At 35.0% G+C, this 26171-nt stretch overlaps 1 protein-coding gene across 1 annotated transcript; it reads right to left on the reverse strand.

Annotated features, from left to right (window-relative positions):
• Positions 1-233: 233 nt before the first annotated feature.
• LOC149543166 (putative proline transporter 2) lies at positions 234-25839 on the reverse strand. The gene is made up of 7 exons (XM_089798053.1): positions 25356-25839; positions 24890-25114; positions 5629-5723; positions 4918-5107; positions 4608-4732; positions 1502-1717; positions 234-832 (listed from the first exon to the last, which is right to left on the reverse strand). Exons 1-7 carry the CDS (start codon positions 25468-25470, stop codon positions 452-454), a joined length of 1347 nt encoding a protein of 448 aa, XP_089654179.1. The 5' UTR covers positions 25471-25839; the 3' UTR covers positions 234-451.
• Between the last annotated feature and the right edge of the window lie 332 nt (positions 25840-26171).

The raw sequence follows: 26171 nt of genomic DNA on the forward strand, positions 1-26171 counted from the left end.
TAAGAATTCAGCACAATTACAATTTATTCTAACATTCTCTTTTTTAATTTGCACTACTAATTATTCTAATATCAAATGAAGAAAATATAAAACATAAAAATTATTAGAAAGATTCATTTCTTATTTAAATGATCAAAAGTGATGATGAATTAAAATTAGATTAATTAATGATAAATAAATTAAATTGGCCTCATCATATAGAAGTCTTAGATACATCCAAAGACTTCATAAACTTATCATGGAAAACTGCTTTATTAGAAAAAAGGAAAAAAAAGCTAAAATTAAAAAGAAAAGAAAAAGAAGCTGTTAAAATCTAAGCAATTCTCCTCTTCCGAAGCCGGAGCAATTACAACTTGCTCCAAGAAAGTGGGAGCTGCTCCCATTTTCCTTCCTTCGGCGATCATGACAAATGTAAAGAAAAAGAAAAATAAGCAAAAATGAATTGATATGGTCAGAGATCAGCAAAGAGATTGTAAGTTTTTGAGTCGAGGACAATGAATCGAAGTGCTGCCACTGCAGCTGCTACCGACAGCACAGAGAATATGCACACGTTAGCCCAATACCATGATTTTTGCAATGTATTGAGCTTCTTGCCCTTCACTTTGATGTACATGTGATTTGCTAACACAAATGTTAAGGGAAAGGTACTGATTGCACCTGTTAGATTCATAAAATCCCCTAAAAATGGAAGCATTGCTGCAACGAGTGTGTTGATTGTCAGGTATGTCCCTCTTCCCCCCAACCTTACACACCAATTGTATACAGAGTATATGCTTTCGTTGCTTCTTCCCAACCTTGTGTCCAAATATTCATACATTGGGCTTGCAAATATCTGCAACCACCATTGCCATGAAAAAAAATGTTAATATGGTTAACCAGTTTAATCAAAACCTAAAACACAAAGCTTGGAAATTTTATTGGAAACAACTATCTCAAGTATTAAAAATATCCATTAATTTGGCCCATAAAAGTTGATAAGTGAATGCTATTGCTCTTGAAAAATTGTTTTCTTATTCTTTGGACACTTCGCAGCTTTATCAATCACTATTTGGACGCTTCATAACACGCAATCTGATATAATATGTTTTCATTCATTTTGGTCATGGATTGATTCTAAACAGTAAAGCAAACTGTTCGCATTGTTTTTGGAGAAATGTAACCCGATGAAACTATTTTTTAATAAAAACAAGGACACCAGTAAAAATGACTTGAACAAAATCAGAATTGAATTCAGTTAGAACTGGTTGTCATCATTTAAGCTGGCGAGTCTGCATTTAAGCCACACGTGTTTAGCACAGCACATCAGTAAAATGGAGAAAACGTTGAGTTTACATTTAAATTCAAATAAATCTCATATGCATGTGAAATTAAATCTTTCCAGATGTTTTGAGGCTAAATGGTTAAAAAAACAGCAGAAAATAACCATTAAAAGATATCCTGGTGGATGCCTGGATTCTGAAAACATTTGCCAACATGTAAACTAAAAGGTTTAGTTGATTACATGCAGGGCTATCACAGTCTGGAGAAAAGCTGCGGCATTCGCTAGAGTCTTAACCCACTTGGGCCCTTCCACACTATTAAGTAGATATGATGAAGTTGATGAACCATAGGCCCAGTAGCCTGCAAAGGTAACTGCATATAACAAGAGACTTCCTCCAGTAAATTGGAACACTAGGCCTTTCTGCATGTTCTTTACATAGGGACGTTTTACTGTAGCCTGCCAGAAAACAATTAGAACAAAAAAGTTATTTAGGTTGTATATTGTATTAGTATATGCACACGTCTAAATTTTCTGAGAATTTTCTATATTATGGAAATCAAATATACTTGCACTGATATTTGCCATTTGAAGTCATTATAAATAATCAAACAAAAATATTGTAAAGCAGGAGAATCTAAGTTAGAATCAGGGAAAAAAAAAGGTATTTGACTTTGCAATTTACAAAATTGAACTCCAACATCTGAGTCCTTGGTAAACCCTCAATTGATCTCTCCCTAATTACTCACTCTCCATGCAAACAAATGCCAAGTTTCCATTTTGATGGACTAAGAAGGCCCAGTACAAGCAATCTGGGACCAAAATCACCATTCAAAGTTTCAAACCAATGCTCTCATTTTTAGGATTATAAGATAGGACTCGCTAATATAAATCAGGCAATCTGGTAAGCATGTTTGTGCATTCCCACTTGATTAGCAAATGAGTCGTGGTTAACATGCATTGGTAAAATGCAAACATTTCATTTTAACAAAGACATGGATGCCATAAACCATGCATATGCAGATCAAAGCCCTTCTTCAATTTGTTTGCTCCCACTTCCATTGCCATGCATTTCAGTTTGAATTGGATACAAATGGATCTCAATAAGCTTAAGTCAGTTTCAAAAAATGCCACTTAATATTCACCAAAAGTCATATATACATTCAGAAAACAATGGAATTCATGACAAGGTATTTCAGTAAAGAGAAGCATCTAAAGCTTATTTGAAGTTGATGGACCTTTTCTCTTGGTAGAAGGTACATGGTCGAAAAAGTAAGAATTATAGCACACTGCATTTTATGGAATAAACTGTATGTTCCTGAGATACAATCTTGAGAGGACTTGGATAGGCAGCGACTCTTTCTATTGGATTTCTAAGATTCTACAGTTGTCAATTACGCCCGTGCCAAGGGGTCATTAAACAACAATTCTATTGGTCAAGATTTTGTGTTTGGTTAATGTTCTCTTCTGATTGAAGCCTGACTATGAAGATGAACCCAAGTTTTGAAACTTTTATATTGCTGTAGACCAAGGTACGAGTGAAATTATATGTGGTCAAAGCATACCAGACATTTGCACCTGTGGAAGTTATACCCTAATCTAGAGTGACATGATTCTGCATGGAAATGATAATGCAAGGCAAATTTCTGGACCAGGCCTACTTTATAATGAGGTCATTAGGTAGTGTACCATAATGTACAACCAATAAACTAAGCACTGGTTTCGTAAGATAAGGAATCTAATCTTTCATATTGTTTGAACTTAAGATTACCAGCAACATGAACTTATCAAAAGTTAATTTCCTCTTTGCTTTATTTCTAACAGAGATGAAGACAATGAGCATGAGTGTAAACGGCGGTTCCCTGAACTAGGTTTAGTCATAGTAGCCTTCATTTATGGTTTATAGTTGAGAGATTCTTTGAAGCCCAGTTTGAAGTCTTGCTGGTTACTTGGCAAAACTTGCCAAACTTGCAAGTCTCTGAGCTGGCCAAGCCTAGTCAACCATACTCTTGAGCCAAGTCTCGACAAATCTTGGAGAGTACCCAGTTAAGTCCTGCTCCAAAACTTTTGAGTCTTAGGCTTGTCCTGAGCCTTGAGATTGGACAATTCCGATACCTGAACATAACAGCCCTAGTGATTGAAATTTCAAATCTTGAGAGTTAAGGGTCATATGATATGAGTAAGATTTGAATTATATGACAAATTGATAGTCAAATTGGATTTTTATGTTCTCTAAATGCTTTGATTTCATTTTTGTGCTTAATTATAGGATTTTTGTTTTGTTGATTCAGTGCTGAGTTTTTATATCAATTCTATGCTGTATCCTAAGTTTGAGTCAAAAATTTGGAATGCCAATTAAGTCTGAGTCCACATCTTCGAACTATGCCTTCTTGTGTATTTCAGATACCGAGATAAATTACATATTTGATATTGAACAAAGATCTGCTGATTTTTACCTCAAAATCTGTGGTTCAATCATGACTATGTCATGAGACAGTTTTACATATAGGTTCCAGTAAAAATGGTTAAGACAAATTTCTTCATGCATTGACAATAACGTGACTTAATGAAGAGAAGATGAATATTATCGTTATGTTTCATAAAAAGACAACTAGTCAACAAACTTCCAATTGTTTTCAAGACAAGAATTATAAGAAATAGAAGTTCTAAATAATGCATTTTGCTTTAACTCACAAGCTATGAAAGTCACATTTCTTTGAAATGAAGACAAAAACAGAGGAATGAATTTGCACAAAGCAGATATGGGAATCATATTTAAATTGGAAATAAAACACATTTCAGGCTTATGAATAAGGGATCGCCTTAAGCATTGTTATCATTTTTGCTAATATCCTGACTCTCTGCTATTGAAACTGATGAGGGAGTTTTAACATTTACATCGTTTTGATCCAACTATGACTTTGATAACAACATCTTGTTTTTAGCCCAGAAATGTAGTATGCATCGCAACAGCTCTTGCTGTTACAGAACACTGGGTTATTGCTTCCTGATGTATACTGCCCTGCCAGGAACATAACTGGTTTTACCAAACACTTGATCAAGTCTGTTTATTTATTATATTTATTTTTAATTTATACATTTGAAAAATGGCTAAGAGATTCCTTCCTAAAATCTCAGAAGAATACCATATTGCTCATTGATGAGGGTAGAATTAAACTGAAATATTTAATAAGCCGCCCATTAATTCTGAATACTATGGGGAAGTTCAATGAATTGAGAGCAATGAGAAAAACATCCTGATTGTTTGCAAACTTTATCAATTCAAGAAGGAAGTAAATGCTGATTTTTTAAAATAAGAAACATAAAAAGAAGTGTATTCTTATAATACCTGTATTTCTGGAAGCATCCCTGTATTATATGCAAAAACAAGATTCGCTGCAGCACCAATTGAGCTAAAAATTTTGGTTGCCTTTGTGCCATGAATCCCATAATCCCTTGCCGGGCTATTGATACCTAAATATCAAGAGTAACAGAATATCAACATGAAGTGAAAAGCTCTTTGGTAAAGATATGGCTAGCTAGTAATTTAAACCATTAATTTTCATCATTGAATGATTAGGAATGTTGAAAAAAATGAGAGGAACTTAATCATGTGACCATGCATAAACGAAACTCAATTTATAAGTCAGTGAAGGTACCATTTTTTATGGATAGCCCAAGCGCAATAACAATATAGATGAGGCTGAGGAAAGTTGAAACACCTAGCCAGAGTCTTAAAGCTGATAGGTATGGAATGCCAAAAGCAAACATACCACAAGCAATCCCTGCAATTGTGATGGTGTATGGTAGTTTCAACATCCCTTCACTACTGTATGAAGTATATATTGCCTGCATAGAATCAATTTAAGAATACATACTTGCGATTTAATAATTGCTCTATCGCATTGTAATAAATGCATCAAATTCAATCTTATAATCACCAGCATATATGTTGATGACCGTTTCTCACAGTTTTCCTATATTGAATATTCACATGTGATTCTTTGCAATAAATACTGTAGTTCTTTGCTATACACTACGTGGGATGTTCAGTTTGATCCATTTGGTGTGTGTGTGTGTGTGTGTCTCAAATATGTTTCCAATGTGTGATCCATACATCTTTTATCCCTTTAAATTTGTGAACTGGGGATACAAATGACCTTTCTTTATAGGGCAATGCTTGACAGAACAAATGACTATCAAAACAAAATCAACAACTAGAAATTAGAGATTGATGATCAGACACCATGCCAAGGATTCATATTCGTAAAATACAGCAGAGATGACTTAACTTTTCAAGTTTTGGGAGTAGCCGCTATAAAAAATTGGAGGCCCCAGAATTTGGGGTGTCAGGGACATTGGAAACCTACCTTCAGAGCTTGCCCTGCCAAAATAATATACCCTGTGTTGATCATAAAAAGATTGATATATTGTAGAGCCCATGTAAGATAATACATTCTTCTACCTGTCAACATGAGAGTAGAAACAATCCATTAGCAGTACGCTAGAACCACAACGAAAGTGCAACATGACATTCTGTAAGTACTTCTATGTCAATGAAAATAATGGATACATTTAACACACATTGGGATGACCAATACTAAGCAATCAAATCAACTGGAATATGATGCTAAGTGTGGTATTCCTAAGTGACTAGTTTGAGTTTGGGTTCAAGTTCAGGTTCGAAGAACTGGTTCGCTGGTACGACAAAATTTTGAAATGCAGGTTGGGTTCGTTTGGGTTCTTTAGTACAAAAACATGTAAAAATTATACATAGATACATACATATACATATGTATGCAGCCAAATAGAATGGATTAAGAGTAGAATGCCACGTAGTATCATTAGAACAACAAAAAAACTATAAACTTCTAATCATAACATCATTTCTATCATCAACACCAAAATATTAAATAATATCAAGTCCAAGTATCATTTTTTTGACTTTCAAGAATTAGAACTTTATACTATGTTTTAATCATCTAATGGATTATCTAAATCTTCATCTTCTTCTTCTCATCATCAAAGGTATTAGAGTTGATTCACAAATAATGCCAATATCAATGGGACCAGCTGCACTAATGACATTCTGCTTTCTAAGTTGTCAAATCCTTGTTACTTTTTCATTGTACAGAGAGCTTGTTAGTTTCTAATTAACATCCTACTTAAAAAATGTTATATCAGTAGCTTGCAACTCTCTTCACCTATTGAAGATGTTGTTTAATGTTTAGAATGTCATTTATCACGATAGAAAGCTTCCAATTAGTCGGATAGGGGTCATTATCAGCAATTGGATATAACAATTTCACTGGAAGATATTATTGAGTGCTAGTTTAATTTGATGAATAAATATCTGAACTGAAGCAAATTTTGTTTTGTAATGTTAAAGATCTTTATTCAAATTCTGTAATAATTATTTTCTGCACTAAATTATAGAATGTATCTCAATGGATCTGGACCTGGTTCGCACTCAGTCTACCTGTGTCTGCCCTGGTTTGACAATGATTCTACCTAGGTTCAGCCTGGAGGAAAGCCTGGGTTCGAACCCAAGTGGAACCCAAAAGGGAACTGGGACCAGAACCATGGACCAGTTCAAAATTCGCCCGGTTCGAAGGGCTGGGGGGAGAACTGGGTAACTAAGTGGTATTCTATTCAATATCTTGTAGTAAGAAGCCTCTTGTCTAAACAGTCAAAAATTTGCTATGATATTGTATTTTATATCTCGTAGGAAGAAGCCTCTTCTTTATGGTTTTGACCATAACTGTTGTTTTTACTTTAAGGACAACTGAAGGGTTAGTATGGTGAGCAGCTATTAAAATTATTTATCAAAAAATTATTGAATTTTTAATATATAAAAATATGTTGAAAAATATAAATTAACAATATAATAGTTTAATAACTGCACATAGCTTAGGTCAGGGTCTTACAAATGGGGGCCACTTCAAAACTTTAAGAGGGTGCTGTTGAAATTTAGAATATTTTAAGGTGGTTCAGTTCCATGAACTTAAAAGTATCATTCAGCTTAAGATTTTAAGTTCCAAAATTTAGGGAAGTTTGTGAAATAAATTGCACTTACAGAGATAAAAATAAATAAATAAAGATTATTTTTTTCATTGTTTTTCTTCTAGTGAGAATTATCAGCCCTAAGATAAAAATAAATAAATAAAGATTATTTTCTCCTTATTTTTCTTCGAGTGGGAATCATTAGCCCCACCTAAAATGTAGAAGCTGCTATTATTAAATTAAAAAGTCTAATTAATCCTGTAACTTTTTTTCCTTTATGATTTCTTTGCTTCTTGAAAATAGATCTTGAAGCCCCCCTATGAGACCCAGCCTTAGACTTTACAAAACTTTGCATGTAATGTTCCATAATTACAACACTAATAAGATATTAACAAATAGCACATAATAACCACTATCACGACTGTTCTAGAACTCTCTCAAATGATAAGGAGGAAACTCCTTCACTTGGTTTTCTAAATCAGGTTGGGTAGTAAGATGAAGATGACTGATTATCTTTTGCTAGAGGTTGCTTCCTGACACACTGCAAGCGAATTTTCTATAAATCAAAAGAATCTGGTTTGACTGTTGAGGTGGTGAAGGGTATGAGTTAGCAGCCTAGAGCTAGGGGAGGTGGTTGGCTTTCCAATGGTTTTTTCCTTTGGTATCTCTGGGAGTGTTTTGACATGGAAGAAACATTGGATGTTGACCCCCTGAACACTGCTAGGCTTTTCCTGGTTTTTCTGTGACGTGGTGGATTAAAGAAGTTAGCTAAGCACCAGAAAAAAGAGGAATTGAGATGTTTAGAGGGCGTTTAATAATTCTTCCTTATTAAAGTTTATTCTTGTCTCGAAAGGTTAGAGTTTGCTATGGAGGAGTTGAAAAAAGAAATAGCTTTACTCTTAGTTTTTAGACTAATAAAATTAGTTAAGTTCCCAATTTTTGTATCCACTTACAGACCTCATTCTAATCTAATTTCTTATATGATTAGAGATCTCAACAACTAGAAGGGGTTTCAGAGCAGAAAATGTAATAATCCTTTAGGATCAAGAAGATTTTTATTATTATTTTGCAATCATATATTATGTGTTTATCATTCAATTGCATGCAACAAACAATGCGGGTGTGAAATGAAATTGAAAATATTTTTGTATTGAAAGCTTGGTAAACTACAGATTAATTTCAGAAAATAAAGAGCAGGGAATTGTTACAAACTTGACCATTAGTGTCACTGATTTTTCTCGAAACTTGCTGTATATCAGACCTTCTGTGCCAGCTGTGATTCCCCATTCATCTGCTGAATCCCTGCTAAAAATAAAATCACTGCCTTCTGGAGCTTTTGGGCAGACTAATCACTGCTGAAATGATCACAGGAAAATCTGTGGATAGGCAGCTCAATAACTGATACCAGATTGCAGAATAAATTGCCTTTCCTGTAAATTGATGAATAGAGAGTTCATGAGAGCCCAGGGTTGCATCCAATCTCTGGATTTTCCAGGGGTTTCGTCCTGAAAGACTCTTGTTTGTTTCTTTCAAAAAAAAGAAAATTAAAAAATTCAATATGCATAATGATCACCTCCAATTCCCATCGGACCTCTTAATAAAAGACTCTCCATCCCAAAAAGCTGCAAACTCCTCAATAAATCCTTGATTTTAGGCTATATGGCTTAGGCATTAAATATATGCATAATTATTAGGCATCCCACCATGAAGTTGTCGCCCAGTAAAATCATTTGCAACTTCAAATGGCTCCCACTTTAGTCCATAATGAATAATTCAATAAACTGTTGATCAGCTTTAGCTTTTGGGCTATTATTTAACTATTCATTCATGCCCTTATTATTTAATTGAATTCCTAGCCTTAGAAAGTGAAAGAGACTAGATAGTTCCTCTTTGCTAACCATCGCTCTAAAGGGGACATTAAAGTCCTCCCTTCCCTGGATTGCTAGTTCTCTAGCAATCACAAATTGTGATGTTGTAGGATCTCCTCTCCTTCCTATGAGACATCCTCAATCGGAAAACCATTCCATTTTATCAAATCTTCTTAGACCATCTTGTCTCTCAACTTCCTCTCTCTCTAATCAGCCGTACCTTCAGGAACTAATACTAAATACCCTTCATGAGGGATGAAATATGAAAAATATTATGTATTTTGCTGGCCTTTGGCAACTCTAGCTCGTATGCAACCTCTCCAACTTTACTCAATATCTGGTAAGGCCCACAAAAACATGATTTTAATTTTTCTGCACCTCTCTTCTTCAATATCAATTGTCGGTATGACTATACTTGCAAGAAAACCAAGTTCCCAACCTTAAATGATCTCTCGATTCTATGCTTGTCGACATACATTTTGTGTTGATCCCGAGCATGTTGAATGTCATCTTTTAGTTTTCTGAGACTATCTTGAACACTCTAAATTGACTTCTTTGCATGAGGGACCTTACTAATCTACAAGTGATCAAGGCTTTGAATGGAGACATGCCAAATTATTGGCATAATTACATTGTTTAGTCTTACAGTTGTCTAAGATTCATGCCAATATGTCCTCAAATCATGTAATCAGCATTTTGCGTGATTACATTCTCTACCATGTAATACATTGTTCTTAAGGCCCTTCGAAGAGAACCTTTCAAGCACTTGATGATATGTTTTGAAGAAACCTAGGTGACCTGTTAGAGGGGTATCATGCAATGCCTTCATAACCTTTTCCTTCAATTTAGATTCTCATACAAGATAGAATCTATTTTTATAATAAATCACATCATTTACCAATATATACTTATCATTTTGCACCCATCATAGAAGAAAACATATTCTTAGAATACTTTACATTCTCTAACATGTAATACATTGTTCTTAAGGCCCTTCCAAGAGAACCTCTCAAGCACCTATGATATGTTTTGAAGAAACCTAGGTGACCTGCTAGAGAGGTATCATGCAACACCCTCATAACCTATTCCTTAAATTTAGATTCTGGTACAAATAGATTTTGTTTTTATAATAATTCACATCATTTACCACAACATACCTATCATTTTGCAACCATCATGTGAGCAAAGATATTCTTAGAATACTCAGCCAGCAATCAAGATTTCCAATCAGCTAAAAGCTTAGTGAGAGAGAAGATGATGGGTTTCTTGGAAAGAGCATCAATAACAACACCATTTTCCCCTTGACACATTCCACATCAAAATTCATACGCCTATATCTTACTTACCCATTTTTGTTGTCGCTCATTGAGATCAAGTTGGTCTAGGAAATACTTAAGACTATTTTTAACAGCCCTAACAATAAATTTCGCATTCATTAAATATTGTTTGACCTTAGCTAGTGTGTTATTGAGGTAACATCTCTTTGTCATGAGTAGAATACAACCTCTCTGGTTTTCTAAGTTTCCAACTCTTGAATGCAATTAGATGCCTGTTTGCATCAGAGTTGCACCAAGCCCTAGACCTAATGCATCGCACTTAATAAGGAATGGTTGTATGAAGTTTGGTAGTGCCAATATTGGGCATGTGCTCATGACTTCCTTGAGTTTGTTAAACGTAACTTGCACCTCGCTAGACCAATGAAACAAATCCTTCTTAGTAAAATATGCCAAGGATAATGCCAACTGTGAAAACTCTCACAAAATCCTCTTGTGATAACAACACAAACCCAAGAATCCTCTCAATTTAGAAATGTCCTTTGAAGGTGGCTGTTCTAAAATCACAAATCTCAATCATTTTGTACTCTCATTTGGAAACCTTTGCAAATAGAAATTGTCCTCCATAACACTCAAAACCACACCTAAATGTTGCAAATGATCACTCTGAGTCTTGTTGTATATCAAAATGCCCTCAAAGAAGACCAAAACATATTTCCACAATTGCTCACAGGACGTGTCGTTCATGCTAGATTGAAATATTGTTTGGTGCGCTTGTGAATCCAAATGGCATGACAAGGAACTTGAAGTGCCCATAGTGACAATGAATTCATCTTATGTGTACCTTCGTAGACACTGATACGATGATAACTAAAATGAAGATAAATTTTAGAGAAGTAAATGTCCATCTATCGATCATCCAAAATCTCATCGATCCTTGGAATGGGGTACTTGTTCTTTATGGCCTTCTTGTTCATGGCTATTTAGTCTACGCACATGCGCAATGTTCTATCCTTCTTGACCAAAACAAACTAAAGAAGAAAAAGGGTTGGAACTTGGACATATGTGACCCATTTAAATAGATGCTTGATTTTTTTCAATCTCCTTATGAAGTTGGGTGCTAGTACGATGCAGTGATAGCTAGCTTGGCGCCCTCCTCTAGCTTAATGACATGCTCAAATCCACGATCAAGTGGATGACCAGGTGAAATATCTCAAACACTACACTATACTAATTTAGTACAAGCTAGATATCAATATGATATTGTGGTCCACTGCTAGGGGGAATTTCGCTAGATAAAACAGACTAGACTGCCCACTCCACATCATCATGCCTGAGTGGAGCTTCCATCTGCACTAAAATCACTCATTGATTGCCACTTTCCATAGCCTTGAGCACAATTTTCTTACCATCAACCATAAATTCCAATTGCATACAATATAAGTCTTGAACATATTGCTCGAGTGACTCTAATCAATGAAGATCTAAAATGGCATCTATATTACTAAGCTCAAGTATATAAAAATCACCTGTTGAAGTGTAGTCTCCACTTTGAATGCTCAATTGAGGAATCCCTTCTTTGTAACTCAAAGGAAACCGATCAACAACTATGACACTAAATCCAAGAAACCTCTCAGTTTGAAGCCCACACTTGATTATCAATCCCTGATTAATGAAATTATGAGTGGCTCCACTGTTTTAAGAAAATCATTCGTTGTCCCTTTACAACATCTTTCAATCAAAAGGACAATTGTGAGGTATTCGAAATAAAGTGATAATGCATATAGTTTCTTTGACTATAGTATCCTCCACTTCTATCTATTCAGGTTGAATCTCCTATGCAACATCTTCATCAGTGTTGTCTTCTTGCTGATATTGATCCTCATCATCAAAATGGAACTCGATCAAGCATACCTTGCCTTTTCCAAGGTAGAAATGACATAATTCACATAACTCCTTGCAAAAAGCATAATTTTCTTCTTCTTTATTCAATTCTAGATTCTTGTTCAGTATTGGAAGGCATGCCCTTCTGCTGATTGAAATTCATGTTCTTTTGATAATTAATTTTTCTTATCAGATTTCCATGAACTGAAATCATTCTTCAGAGGTGAGAATGAGGGTTTGACTTCCAAGTCAAGGGCTAATACAATAGCATCATTTAGTAACCTAGGCCTATGAGCTTTAACCAAACCATTGAACTTGTCGCTTAAGACTTATATAAAAAGTATCCTAACTCTTTTTTGTGGCACATCAGGAACCACTACAAAAAAAAATTGAAACTCAATTATGCAAGTCTCAACATGTCCTACCTACTTAAGTTGGGTCAATTCCCTGTAATAGACTTCTATGTCTTTTCAATCAAATTGAATAACCAACTTTTTAATAAACCCTTTGTAAGAATGTAGTATGGCATGGTCTAGAAAGATAAATCAATGATGCCACCAATCATATGCTACCTCCCTAGGTGCATGATAGCAAACTGTATATCCTTTTAGTCTTCGATGAGTTTAAGTGCCAATGATGTGTCCAACTTTAAGACCCATGACCTTGTTGATATACCATCGGTTCCATTCTAAGTTGCTGATTCAGATGCAGATGCAAAAACAGGTGTGCAGATTATTTTTTTAAGTTTTGGATGCATATATATATGCAAAAAATATACAAATTTAAATCATTTGATAGTATAATACTTCGCCATTGATCAAGATATCTCATAGTTAACAAATATTCAAATTGAAATAACTAATAAGCCATATCATATGCATCTAAGTTCAAAATTCCAATGCAAATCAGAAAATTATTACAATTACAAAATCATTATTTTGTTCATGATTCAAAGTTTATCAATCAAGATTCAAGATTGACTAATCAAATTTAGAATCATAAGGATTCTCAAGATAATTCGCATCCTCATCATCTCCAACTACTACAAATTCAAATTCATTTGAACCCAAAACAGTTCCACTTGTGCTAGATGCACCATGTGTCATGAAGTTATCACCATCATCATCAGCTATGATTGTAGTAATATCCTGAAACATTGCATCCAAGTTGGAACACTCAAGGGCTACATCCCAAAGCTTGGCTGCCCCTTCCTTGTAGTGTTTTTCTGTACATGATAAAAGACACAAGTTGTTATGAATGTAAACCAAGCTCTCGGCTTTTTCTGAACCCAACCAGTTTTACTTTATTGAGTGATTATAGGAGTATGTACTCCAATTTCCTTTAGTGGCGGAAGAACTTGTGACCTAGACAATGTTCACAAAATTTAACATAAAAATGAATAGAAAATTAAAGAGTTGTAGAATGTTAAATAATTTCTTTAGAAAATAATTACCTATGAGAAGGCCTTGATTGCAAGGGGTTGTAGATGCTTAAATAGTTGACCACAGAGGTACCGCCAAGTGACAACGCCCATGTCATTTTGGTCCTTTATTGCAATTGGATCAAGTTACCTCCTGAAGCAAACAAGTCAAAATTTGTCCTTACTTTTTTATGCATATCTTCATCTGGGAAGCCTCTTGCAAAAGCTTTGTAGCACCCAGTAATAACTTCTTAACTACATATGGTGCTACTCTATCTGGCATAGCAAGTCTTTCTTCACTAGAGTACCTCGGAGAAAGGCCTATGCAAGGAGGTGCAATGGAGTGGTCATCTTCCCCCAACGATGATGAATGGTGCTTTCCACCTTATTGCACGATGTTTCACATTCTATGGGGTCATTCTCATGTGTTTGTGTGGAAAGTTCCTTCTCAATCATTTTGTCCATACCATCATACGTATCCCCCAAACAAGGTGGATCTGTATTAGCAAAGCGAAGCATAGTCATAATAGATTCAGTGAAATCTAATACTATGAACTGCCATCCAAGACCAATGCCTTGACCTTTTGTGCCATCTCTGAATTCAAAGCCTTCCATATGTCCCAATAGTCAGAAATAGCCATTTGGCTCAATGCCTGTTGCACCTTGACAAGTCATCTCATAACAATAGTATGAGATGCAAAGTGGGTCTGAGCAACCTACGCTAGTTAATAACTATGTCAATAAATATAAAGCAAAGTTATATACAACTTGATAATTGAACATGACATAAAAATTTATTTACCTTCAACAATTCCAATTTTGGGAATTTGGAGAATGATTTGAATATCGATTGTGACATGTGATGGTTTGTCACAAACATTTGTATCTCCTCCTCTTGGTATATTTGCTTCACCCAATCTATTTGAGTGTCAATTTGTTGCATGACCAAGTTGAGGGAGTGTACGGTGCATGGTGTCCAAAAAATATGGTCATAGTAGCCCTCAACCAAAGCACCTGTACTACTACAATTTTTAGCTTTGTCTATAGTCACCTAAGCCACATTGTCACTACCCACCATCTTTATAGCTTGAATGAGAGGAAACTACAATGACATTAATCATTGGCCGGTTTTTTATATCCTTCCCTACATCAGAAAGAATAGAAACACCCAAAGCTAACCAAGAATTTTTAATTGGTTGAATAGCTCTCTCTAAACAAGTCTTCTCTTTATGCAATAGAGTGGTATGCACCTTTTCATAACTTGGACTTGTGTAATCAGCTAGTGCTTTATTGATGGTTGTCATCATTTCCTTCCAATATGGTGATCTCACCAAGTTGAAAGGAAGACCATTGACATAAAGGTAACATGAAATGGCTTGATCAATAAGCTCTCTTGCCTCCATTTTAAATATGGTGTCCAAGGGACCACTTTTGTAAGTGGTAATTTCTACTTATTTCTCTTCCTCTCTTAGTATAGGTACTTTAAATAATGGATCTTTGGAGGATACAATTGGTTCAATGGGCAATTGCATTGTTTTCTTTCTGGATAGAGGTTGATAAAAAAATTGTTTGATCTTTTAACCAATTCATCTACAACTTCTTGTTCTTTTACAATTCCATGGCCAAAAGGGCCCATAAAATGAAGTTTGTCCTAGGAATATCAGTTAATTAATGGTTTTTCTTTGTTACTCTGACAATAATTACACTTTCAGAGATATGAGCCACCTACTGAAACCTGCAACATTCTTGTAGTATGTCTTCATAAAGAAGATCCTACATCAATTTTAAAACTATCAGCTCATTGCCTCCCATTGAATTTTGACTACCAGTGGAGACCATTCTTGCACAATACAATCTAATTTCTTGCTATTATAAGAAATTAAATGAATTTAAATTAGACAAAAACTATAAACATCATATTAGAATATTATAATGTTTCTTTAATGGTCATCTTAGTTAGTCTTTAGCTTATTAAGTAGTTTCTATTTCCGTCTTTAGTTCACAATTGTTTCTTTTAGAAACATGGTCTTTGTAAATCTATATAAGGAGCTTTCATCTCTTTTGTTTAATATGTTTAATACAACAACTACAACAACATCGATTTACCATAACATGGTATCAGAGCATGTCAATAAGATTTCATAAAATTTGACAAATTTTTTTTAAAAAAATGGAGCCTCTTTTGATCTGAAATTTTTTCCAGAAATTTGCTTTTCGATTTTTAGAAATACGAATTGCTAGAGGTATTTTATGAAACTTTTGTGGTTCGTCTTCAAAGTTTTTGCTGGAAATTGCAAGCCTAGTTAAGGGTTTTCATTATGTGATTTATTGGTTTGGGCAAAAGTCTTTGATTTTCGAAGCTTGTATGTTTATTGCATGTTGCTTGCATGTGTTGGTTTAACATGCAAAGTCTCATGTTTTGCTGCCCTTAAAAATTCTGGTAGGTTTTCATGATTTTTTTTCCTTTAAAAAATTTCTAATGGGTTTTCGTAATTTTTTCCCTCAAAAAAATTTATGATTATGTAATTCACAAAGCTGTGTGGCATTCCTTGGTGGATTATAAAAAATTTTCTTCAAAAATTATCTAGTGGGTTTTACCGTTTTTCCTATTAAAAACAAAGCTTTGTACTGTTAGGTTTTGATTAAATTTTCACCTCAAAAATTATGTTGGGTTTTGATCAAATTTTTCCCTAAGAAATTGTGTTGAGTTTAAAGGGTTTGTCAATTTGTCCTCAAAATCGTGGCAGTTGTTCTCAGTGTTTGTCTCTGTGTCCAGGGAAGAGCAACTCTTATTATCCAACATCAAGGATAGATATTTTGTGATGATTTCTAATCAGATGTTTTGCTGATTCTGAGAAAGTTTGTGGCAGACTAATCTGAGTGCCAGACTCAGTGGTAGGCTCTTGTCTCGTTTTGCATAGCATTCTGAAAGGAGGAGGCGGCCTTCTCTATTCTTTTTTCGACAGATTTTGGCTTTTTGGTTATTAACATTTTGTAGATCTAGGGAGGGTCTCAGCAGCAATGGAATGTTTTCAAAAATGTTTTCTTTAATGGTCATATTAGTTAGTCTTTAGTATATTAGGTAGTTTCTATTTTTGTCTTTAGTTTACGATTGTTTCTTTTAAAATCATCATCTTTGTAAATCTATATAAGAAGCTTTCATCTCCTTTGTTGATACAACTACAATATAATCGATTTACCATAACACATCAAGCATACAAGTGCAAAAAAGCAAAAGATACAAAACTACTAAAATAGATGGCTAAACTTGTTTATTTATTTATTTTTAAAAATAATTCCCAAACTTGAAAAAATTCATTAAAAACTTAAAACTATTCATTAAAGGACTCAAAAATGGGATCAAAAGCTTACCTTAGATGCTTAAAACACCTTTGTGGAAGTTATTTCTTGCCCCACGAACAATCATCTTCAAAAATAATCCCCTTGCCTTCAAAATGACAAAATGGAGACCAAATGAGAAGAGAGGCTAGTTGCAAACAAAATGAGATGAAAAATGGCTGAATGGCCTCTTTTAGTGCTATTAAAGGGTTTAGCATTGAACAAAAGGAATAAAATATGTTTATTAGCACATGTTTATATGTGCTTTAAGTGAAAAAAAGGTTGGAAAAATATGGTATGTTTCCTTGGTGCATAAATTCTCCCTAATGCATTGGGGTGCCTTGTGGGTGCCTATCAGAAGCTCACTCCAAACAAGTTTCTGAGGTGAACTTCCGACAAGCACCCACAGGGTAGTTATGCTCATATCAGCATCTGCAAGCACCCACACCCGCTATTCCAGGGGCAGCATTGGTAACTAAGGTTCCATTAAGGTTTGTATAGATATTTTATAAAAAGAATCTTTATATTCCACAGGCTAGGTGCCCTGCCCAATTGGTCTTCTAGGTCTCATCTCTTGCCTTTCCAAATGGTTTCTAGCCTTGTCCTTACATTGGTTCATAACTGATTTAAGGAGCTGGTAGTTGCATGTTCATGCCACCATAATATCATCTGTGATGTGCATCTCTTCTTCCTCTACCTTTGGAACCACTTTTTCAATTGGCCTTGGCTGGAAAACAGATCTAAGAGGTCCATCAGTTGTGATGTCCATTGTCCTTGCAGCGTTAGAATTGTCCTGATTTGATGTTCATTCCCAACATCACTTTTATCTCCATTCTAATTTTGTGCATGCAGTTGTACCCTTAGGATTTCAATTTCAGCAAGAAGTTGTTTGTGAGATTGCATAAACATTTGCATCGTGTTGTTGTTGTTGTGCCATAATATCCTAAAGGTTCAGTTGACCATATTACCCCCATCATTTCTTTGTTCCGCCATGTTGCCTTGATCAAACCAAGGATTCTCTTCTTCAGATGCTTCTGACTATTAATCAACTCTACTTTTGTTAAAGTATCTCTATGGTCTTGTCCCTCTAGAGTGCATAGAACTGATCCAATTTGACATGTAAATGACTAGAAGCAACATGGAGCCATATAATCTAACATGCGACTGAAAATCTTGACATGCAACTGGAAACCTCACAGGTTTGCAGGGTCACTGCGCTCTGATATCACTGAAATGATCTTTTCCCGTTTCAAGAAGATTTTTCTTTTGCAATTATTTATTATAAATGTTTAGCGTTCAATTGCATGCAACGACCAATATGGATTTGAAATGAAATTACATATATTTCCGAACTAAAAGCTTGGTAAACTATAAATTAGTTTCAGCAAATAAAAGAGTAGGTATTTATCACAAACTTGAGCATAACTGTCCCTGTTTTTTTTTCCAAACTATGATGTATATCAGAACTGATGTGCCAGCTGTGATTCCTCCTCCATGTTCTGAAAGCCTGCTAAATATAAAATCGCTGCCTTGTGGAGTATTTGGGAAGACTAATCTCTGCTGAAACAAACAGAGGATAATCTGTAGATGGGCAGCTCAGTAACTCATACTAGATTGCAGACTAAATTACCTTTCTTGTGATTGATTCAAATAGATAGCAGGAGATATTGCAAAATTTGGATAAGATGCAAGTTTGGGTAAAATAGACCTAAAAGGAGAGCCTTTAGCCTGAGGTAACTGACAGAAACCTTAATTTTATTTATGATCCAGTGTTTTTAAACTCCCATGTGTAGATGGTGTTGATACACAATTTCCTAAACTAATAATCTAATGTTGATACAAAATCTTTCTCCAACAAAAGCTAGCTTACCATTTCTACGGAGAGAATGAATGAAATGTATGACATAGGATTGATATTTCTCATTAGAGCACTGTGAAAGAGTAAGAAGTAAAACAGAGTTGAGAAAAATAGAAAAGTAACAATTTTTTCTCTCAATTTACTCCATGCTTTCTCATGTATGCAAAGAATCGTTATGGGCTTCACTTCCACTTCAATTGTTACTGTGTCTTGGTTAAACCGGGAGCCATTAAGTACTTGATGATCAAATAAAGGTTAATGAACAAAATTCGAATGGGTGAAAATTAAAAATATACGTGTAAATTTTTTAAAAAATTAAAAGTGAATTTGGTAATAAATAAGAACTCTGATACCGATTCGTGGCCCTGGTGCCTGGCTTTCGCATCCGATACAGACGGATGCGGGAAGCCTCCGGACGTGCTGCGGGTGCTGCCCGGAAGCCACCCGCATCCGGATGCCTGCGGGTGGCTTCCGGGCAGCATCCGCAGGGAATCCGGGAGCATCCGGACGCATTCGCGGGAGTTAGGCGGAAAACCAATAAAATAAAGTATATTTTAACTTAAAACTATGAAACATGTGACTAAAAGCATTTTTTAAAGCATTTTTTCACAATAAAACCCTAAAACGACCCTAGAAGACAACATAGAAGCATTCACAAGAGTCATTTTAGAGTTTTGTTTGCACCTACAGCCACTCCTTCATTGTGAAGCTAAGTTCAGCATTTTCGAAGAGGATCGATCGAAGAGGGAGAGATAACTTTCTCAAAGAAGTTTAAACCATTTAAGGTAAGTGATCAATCCTTTTCTTGAGTATTTAGATGAATTTTTTTGAGTTTTTGATGATTTTTTTAAGTTCTTGAAGATTTTTTTAAAGTTTTTTTTCAATTTTTTTTTTTTTGAAAGATATCTAGAAGCAACTTTGGGTATCTATTTTAGTAGTTTTTCTCACTTCTTTCCACTTGTATGCATGATCATTGATGTTCATCATTGTTAGGAACTAATTAAAATTTATTTATTTTCTTATAAAATAGGTTGCAAAAAACTAGGCAAGAATGGATACCGGTGGTAGTGCTAGTCAAAGTTCAGTGGGGGGCCAAGGAGGGGAAGGGACTGATAATTTCAAAATTGATGTAGGTTCTCCTTCGTGGAGACATAGAACACGGATATCACAGGTTTTAGGAGGTGGCTCATACTATTGGAAGTGCAATTATTGTCAAAGTAACAAAGGAAAACCTTTCAATAGCTCATATTCTTGAGTGAAGCTTCATTTTATGGGCCCTGCTAGCAAAGGATTTGGAATGTGCAAAGGCAAAAATGGTACTGGGATGACTAGTGCGGAAATACTTTCATTTGTAAGAGAACAAGAAGCTGTTGATGCATTGATCAATAGATCAAAAAAAAAGCTACTATCAAGGTCCTTCCTCAAAGAGCAAGCCAAAGACACCCACTGAACCAATGGCATCCTCCCAACACCCATTCTTGCAGGTACCTATGCCAGAAGAGGATGAGGAAGAAGTGGAAATTTCAACCCGTAAAAGAGGTCCATTGGACACCGCATTTAAAATGGGGGCAAGAGACCGCGTTGATGAAGCTATTGCACATTGCCTCTATGCGAATGGGCTTTCTTTCAACTTGGCGAGATCACCATATTGGAAGGAAATGGTGGCAGCAATCAAAGAATCACTAGCTGACTACACAAGCCCGGGCTATGAAAAGGTGCGTACAACTTTATTGCAACAAGAGAGGGCACATATAGAGAGAGACCTTCAACCAATCAAAAAATCTTGGAAAACTTCGGGTCTAACTATTGTGTCAAATGGTTGGAAGGATACAAGAAACCGGCCACTGATTAATGTGATTGCAATTTCCCCCAAAGGGGCAATGTTTTTGAAGGCCATTGATTGTGAAGGGCAAGTGAAGGATTCAGAATTCATTTCTAGAATTCTCATTGAGGCCATTGAGATGGTGGGTAGTGAGAATGTGGTACAGGTGATCACTGACAATGCCAAAAATTGCAGGGGTGCGGGTGCTTTAGTTGAGAGTCGGTATGACCATATTTTTTGGACTCCATGCACTGTTCACTCCCTTAACTTGATCATGCAGAGGATTGGCACTGAAGTAGATTGGTTGAAGAAAATATATGAAGAGGGGGAGGACATACAGATGTTTGTGACCAACCACCACATGTCACAATCCATTTTTAGAACATACTCCAAATTGGAGTTGCTGAAGGTAAATTAATTTTTTTAAATTACTAAGTTTCATGGTTTTGTAATTTAGTTAAAAATTAAAATTTATAATTATATTGTCAATTGACATATTGTTAACTTGCTTAGGTTTCTGAGACCCGTTTTGCATCTCATACAATCGTTATGAGACGACTCCTCAAGGTAAAAGATGCATTAAGTCAAATGGTCATCGGTCATCAATGGGGTGTATGGAAGATCTCAAATTCAGAAAGAGCACAAAGGATCAGGAATTTGATCTTGAATGAGAGTTGGGAATTTGATCTTGAATGAGAGTTGGTGAGCTCGTGTGGCATATGTATTGGATTTCACCGAGCCCATCATGACTATGCTCCGTTTTGCTGATATAGATACACCTTGCTTAGGGGATGTGTATGATGGCATGGACACCATGGTTGAGAAGGTAAAACATTCTATACAAGCACATGAGAGTGACCCCACACAATGTGAAGCCTTATGCAAACAAGTGCAAGCAGTTATCAACCATCGCTGGAATAAGATGACTACCCCATTGCACCTCCTTGCATATGCCTTATCTCCTAGGTACTAGAGTGAGGAGATAGCTGGTATGCCGGGTAGAGTTGCACCATTTGTGGATGAGGAGGTTGCTGAGGGGTGCCACAAAGCCCTTTCAAGACTCTTCCCACTGGAAGAAATGCATGAAAAAGTGAGGGAAGAATTTGGGTTGTTTGCTTCGGGGTTAAAGCATTCTCCATTTGCACTAAAGGACCAAAATAGAATGGGAGCTATCACATGGTGGTACATGTATGGTCAACCTTTCAAGCATCTTCAACCTCTTGTAATCAAAGTCCTATCACAAGTAAGTTTTTTATTTTGTTTTGTAAATTTGTTTTAAAATTTTATGTTTACACTTGCATTGTAGAATTTAGTGTTTCACACATTCTATAAAATTAATTTGCTTTTCATTTGTATGTTTTGTGACAACTATATAGGTTGCTAGTTCTTCTGCTGCTGAAAGGAATTGGAGTACATACTCCTTTATCCATTCGGTGAAGCGCAACCGGTTAGGCTCCAAAAAAGCTGAGGACTTGGTCTTTGTCCACACCAACTTGCGTCTTTTGTCACGTAAGAATGATCATTACAAGGAAGGAGCAACAAAGCTTTGGGATGTAGCCCCTGAGTGTGCAGATTTGGATGCAACACTTCATGAGCTTGTTACAGTTGGAGACGGTGATGATGTTAGTGTGGCACGTGGTGCATCTAGCATAAGTGGAACCATGCTTGGTTCAAATGATCTTTCAGTAGTTGGAGATGACAATGAGAATGTGGATTTTCTTGCAAATCCCTATGATTCAGAGCCAGACTCTGATTGATTGAATCTTCAGACTTCAATCATTTACCATGTTTTTAAATTTTATTTTGTTGGAATCTTGAACATGACCTATTTGAACTTATTGTTTAAGAGTCAAGACTAAACGCTAATGTTGGACAAGCACATATTGATATTGATATATGAATATCATATGAATTTTGAAATATCTTGAATTTTGTTTGATATTGATATATGAATATCATATGAATTTTGAAATATCTTGAATTTTGTTTAAGGGTTCAATTAACTGTTAAGTATCATAGATTCATAGTCATATTATGCTTTATCAAATGATTTGTTTTTGTATATTTCTTGCATTTCGTTGCATATGTTAATATATATATATATACACGTTTCCTCCCGCATTCGCATTAAAAAAAAAAAAAAATCCCCGCATCCCGTATCCGCTTCCGGAATCCGCATCTGAATCGGTAACTTAGAATAAGAAGGATAAGTATAGAAAATTTAGAAAAACTTGAAAAATAATGGAACAAAAAAAGTTGAGGTTACAGTTTGATAGTGATGATGTTTAAACTTGTTTGGATTTTATATAAAAATAATTGATATTATTAGTTTATTTATTTAAAGAATGTTTAATAATTTCTTTTATATTGAAGAAAATTTGAAATTTACAACTGAAAGTTCCTGTTTCTGTTCCAGAATAGAATTGAATACAATAATTCAAATGTGCAAAAACAGCAGATACCGAATACAACATTTCAAATGTCAAACTTCACCAATTTATCTTACACTCACATATATTTAGTGAATTTTATAAACAAGCTAAAATGTTACAAAGAAGATTCAGTTGCATCCCTCCAATAATCTGAAATCAAGTAAAACTCCATTAAATCCCAAATTAACTTAGAATGAATATTTCAAATAAAACTCAGTTACACCCTTTCTGAAAGTTCTACAAATTAACTCTCATCTCTGACTTAATTAGAATGATATAGAGTAACATTTAGTGTTTAATATTTCAAATTTTACGTTTCTGTCAAATAAAAATTTGTTGACAATCGTAAATCTTCATTGACATTTTACATACTACGTCATTCATTAAAATTGAAACAAATTGTGCTAAGGTGCAATTCCAGTAGCAGCATATAGTGGAATAACATGAGTTTAATAACTAAAATTATTAAAGAGCTCAGCAATTACTTTTTCAAAAATTATAATTATGAGAAAATGATTAATGATTAAATAGAGTGAAGGTTTTTAACAATAAAAATTAGTAATTCTAAAATCAACTAAATAACTTTGAATCAATAATTAATAGTTAATACAAATTAAAAAAATTAATAATTTTTAAACAAATATAATTATACAACTTGATACCTTAAATTTATTTAAACAAATGTATTTAAAATATCTAATACTAATTAATACTTATTGAATATATTATATTATTAGTATCTTGTAATTAAGAATTTTTTTCACAATTTTATAAAGTATTATATATTTCTTTTATGGATAATAGACTGAAGCTAAGATTATTTATTATATATTTGTTGAGATTGATTATTATATATTGTTGAAATTAATTATTATTATTGATAATATATAAATATTTTCATTTTATATAAATATAATTATTTTAAAGAATTCTAATTATAGTTTCATGATTCCGAAATTTAAGTTTACTTAAATTAAAACGTAAAAATAACTCCGCTTAGAAAGAAAGAAAAAAAGAACTGGGAACTTTCTGTATAAACTCTGTGATTTTAGCCTGTATAAATTTACAGGCCCCAATTTGACTGTCGATCCTGCCCGTCAAACCAAATTTGTAACAGTTGTCATAGCTAAATTTCATTTCAACTAATTTAAATCTATTCCTTGTTTTAAATTATATTACAAATCTCATATGCAAAATAAATAAATCCTGCAGAATTTGAATTGCACGTCCAAAAAATTTCCATACGACCATCAAATTTAAGCTTATTAGCGACTCACGGTGCGCTGTAAGATATTATTTTGAGAAAGGTTCGGAATTGGACGGCATGCACACAGTCGAGACGATTAGTTATTGAGGCAATTGCGCCTATTATTGCTCACTTGTATACAGGTTCACTTTACGTGATACTGTGATAATAATGGCTGTATACAGCCATACAACCATCAAATTTACGCTGCGTATTGGAGAAAAGGTTGGAGAGTTGGAGTTGGATGGTGTGCACACCGTCCGGAACAGCAATTTTATTGAAACTTAACATAGCACGTAATCAACTCGTCCTATTATTACTCGCACATGAAAAACAAGTTTCCTTTTTCTCGTACACATCCACAGTACGTCTGATTCATCAATGATTCTATGAACCGTATTTGATACTATTCTTTGCATTCAAAGCCTAAAACCTAAAAGCTGAATCTTGAAATTCCAGAAATGAAGAGAGAGTGAAACGCGTACCGTAAATATGACCAGCTAGGTCACGGTATCGAATATGCCGCTTCCCTCCCGTCTCATGGAGCCGTGCGAGGGTGACATTTGCATAGAAAGAAATGGCAGCAGCCACAATCAAGCCGATAGTGCCTGCGATCCAGCCGAGCGGCACCATTATAACCCCCGAATATCCCAACACATACGCACTGTTCACTCCGGTCGTCAGAACGAACCCTACTTGATACCACGGATCTGCAAAGCATTCCAAAAATTTAAATTTTCGCAAAGAATCAAACGAATTGAAACGCATTTGCTGTAGAGTAGCTAAGCATACGACAGACAAAAACTGTCAAGAACCAAAGGAAACGAATTTAATTTAAATTAAATTGAAATGGATCTGCAAAGCATTCGACAAACTCAAACTTTTGCAAAGAATTAGACGATTTTAAATTTATTTGAAATGTATTTGCTGTAGGCCCCTGGCTAAGCATACCACGACTTATGAGATGAGCCGTGCCCTCCGACGCCTCCAGATCTGCAGACGCTTTGTCCGTATTATTCTCGTCAGGCTGCTCTGAAACTCCGTTAAATTGAGCCACGTCTGCCATTGCTGCTCGTTTTAACCCTTAAAACACACAGATTTTTCTGTCTCTGTTTATCTTCCGCTCGAATTTGATTGCAATGCCACACCCTGGACTTTAAGCATAACCAGGGTGCCCCCAAAGAATGATTCTGTGGAAAGTGGAAAGAAATCGTAAACGTATCAAAATCAAAAATTTGAAGAAATTATCACCGCCATTCGATCTCCACAATGATTGCATGCATTGTCCCAATGTTCTCGCCTGCCGTCATTTTCTTTACATTTATTTATTAATGGGGAATAAATTGACTAACCACGCGTTGAAATACTATCGAGTTTCAACACCGCGGGGCTTTGAAAACATGACCGACGTTCTTTAACACGTTGTTTTATTCCCTCGAATTTTCTATTTTCTATTTTCTATTTTCTATTTCTCTTCCTTCGGCCGTGCCATTTAATATTTAATATTTATCGAGGAAAGGAATATTTATAAATACCTTTAATAATAAATAGTGGTCAATATTTCCTCGTGATGGGTCGGAAGCTCAAATGGGTGGTGGATATTCACTGTCTATCTTTTCTTGGGAATGAAATTGTCTTTTTTTTTTAAATTTACTTTGGTGTTGTTTATCATTTTAAGTCTTGGTTCCATGTTTTTAATGCTTACTTTTTATTATTTCTGGGTGCATTGGTGGTCCCCTCAACAAAATTGTGTATGGTTGTGTCTGT

Source organism: Cupressus sempervirens, chromosome 8, assembly GCF_028749045.1.
Source record: "Cupressus sempervirens isolate cs-2001-9-10 chromosome 8, ASM2874904v1, whole genome shotgun sequence".
Taxonomy (NCBI): Eukaryota; Viridiplantae; Streptophyta; class Pinopsida; order Cupressales; family Cupressaceae; genus Cupressus; species Cupressus sempervirens.

Coding starts and splice junctions, on each gene's coding strand:
- LOC149543166 (XM_089798053.1), bottom strand. CDS start 25,470: ATGGCAGACGTGGCTCAATTTAACGGAGTTTCAGAGCAGCCTGACGAG. Junction 5,108..5,628: donor TGGCAGGGCAAGCTCTGAAG/GTAGGTTTCCAA, acceptor GATTCTATGCAG/GCAATATATACTTCATACAG. Junction 833..1,501: donor AGACTGTGATAGCCCTGCAT/GTAATCAACTAA, acceptor TGGTGGTTGCAG/ATATTTGCAAGCCCAATGTA.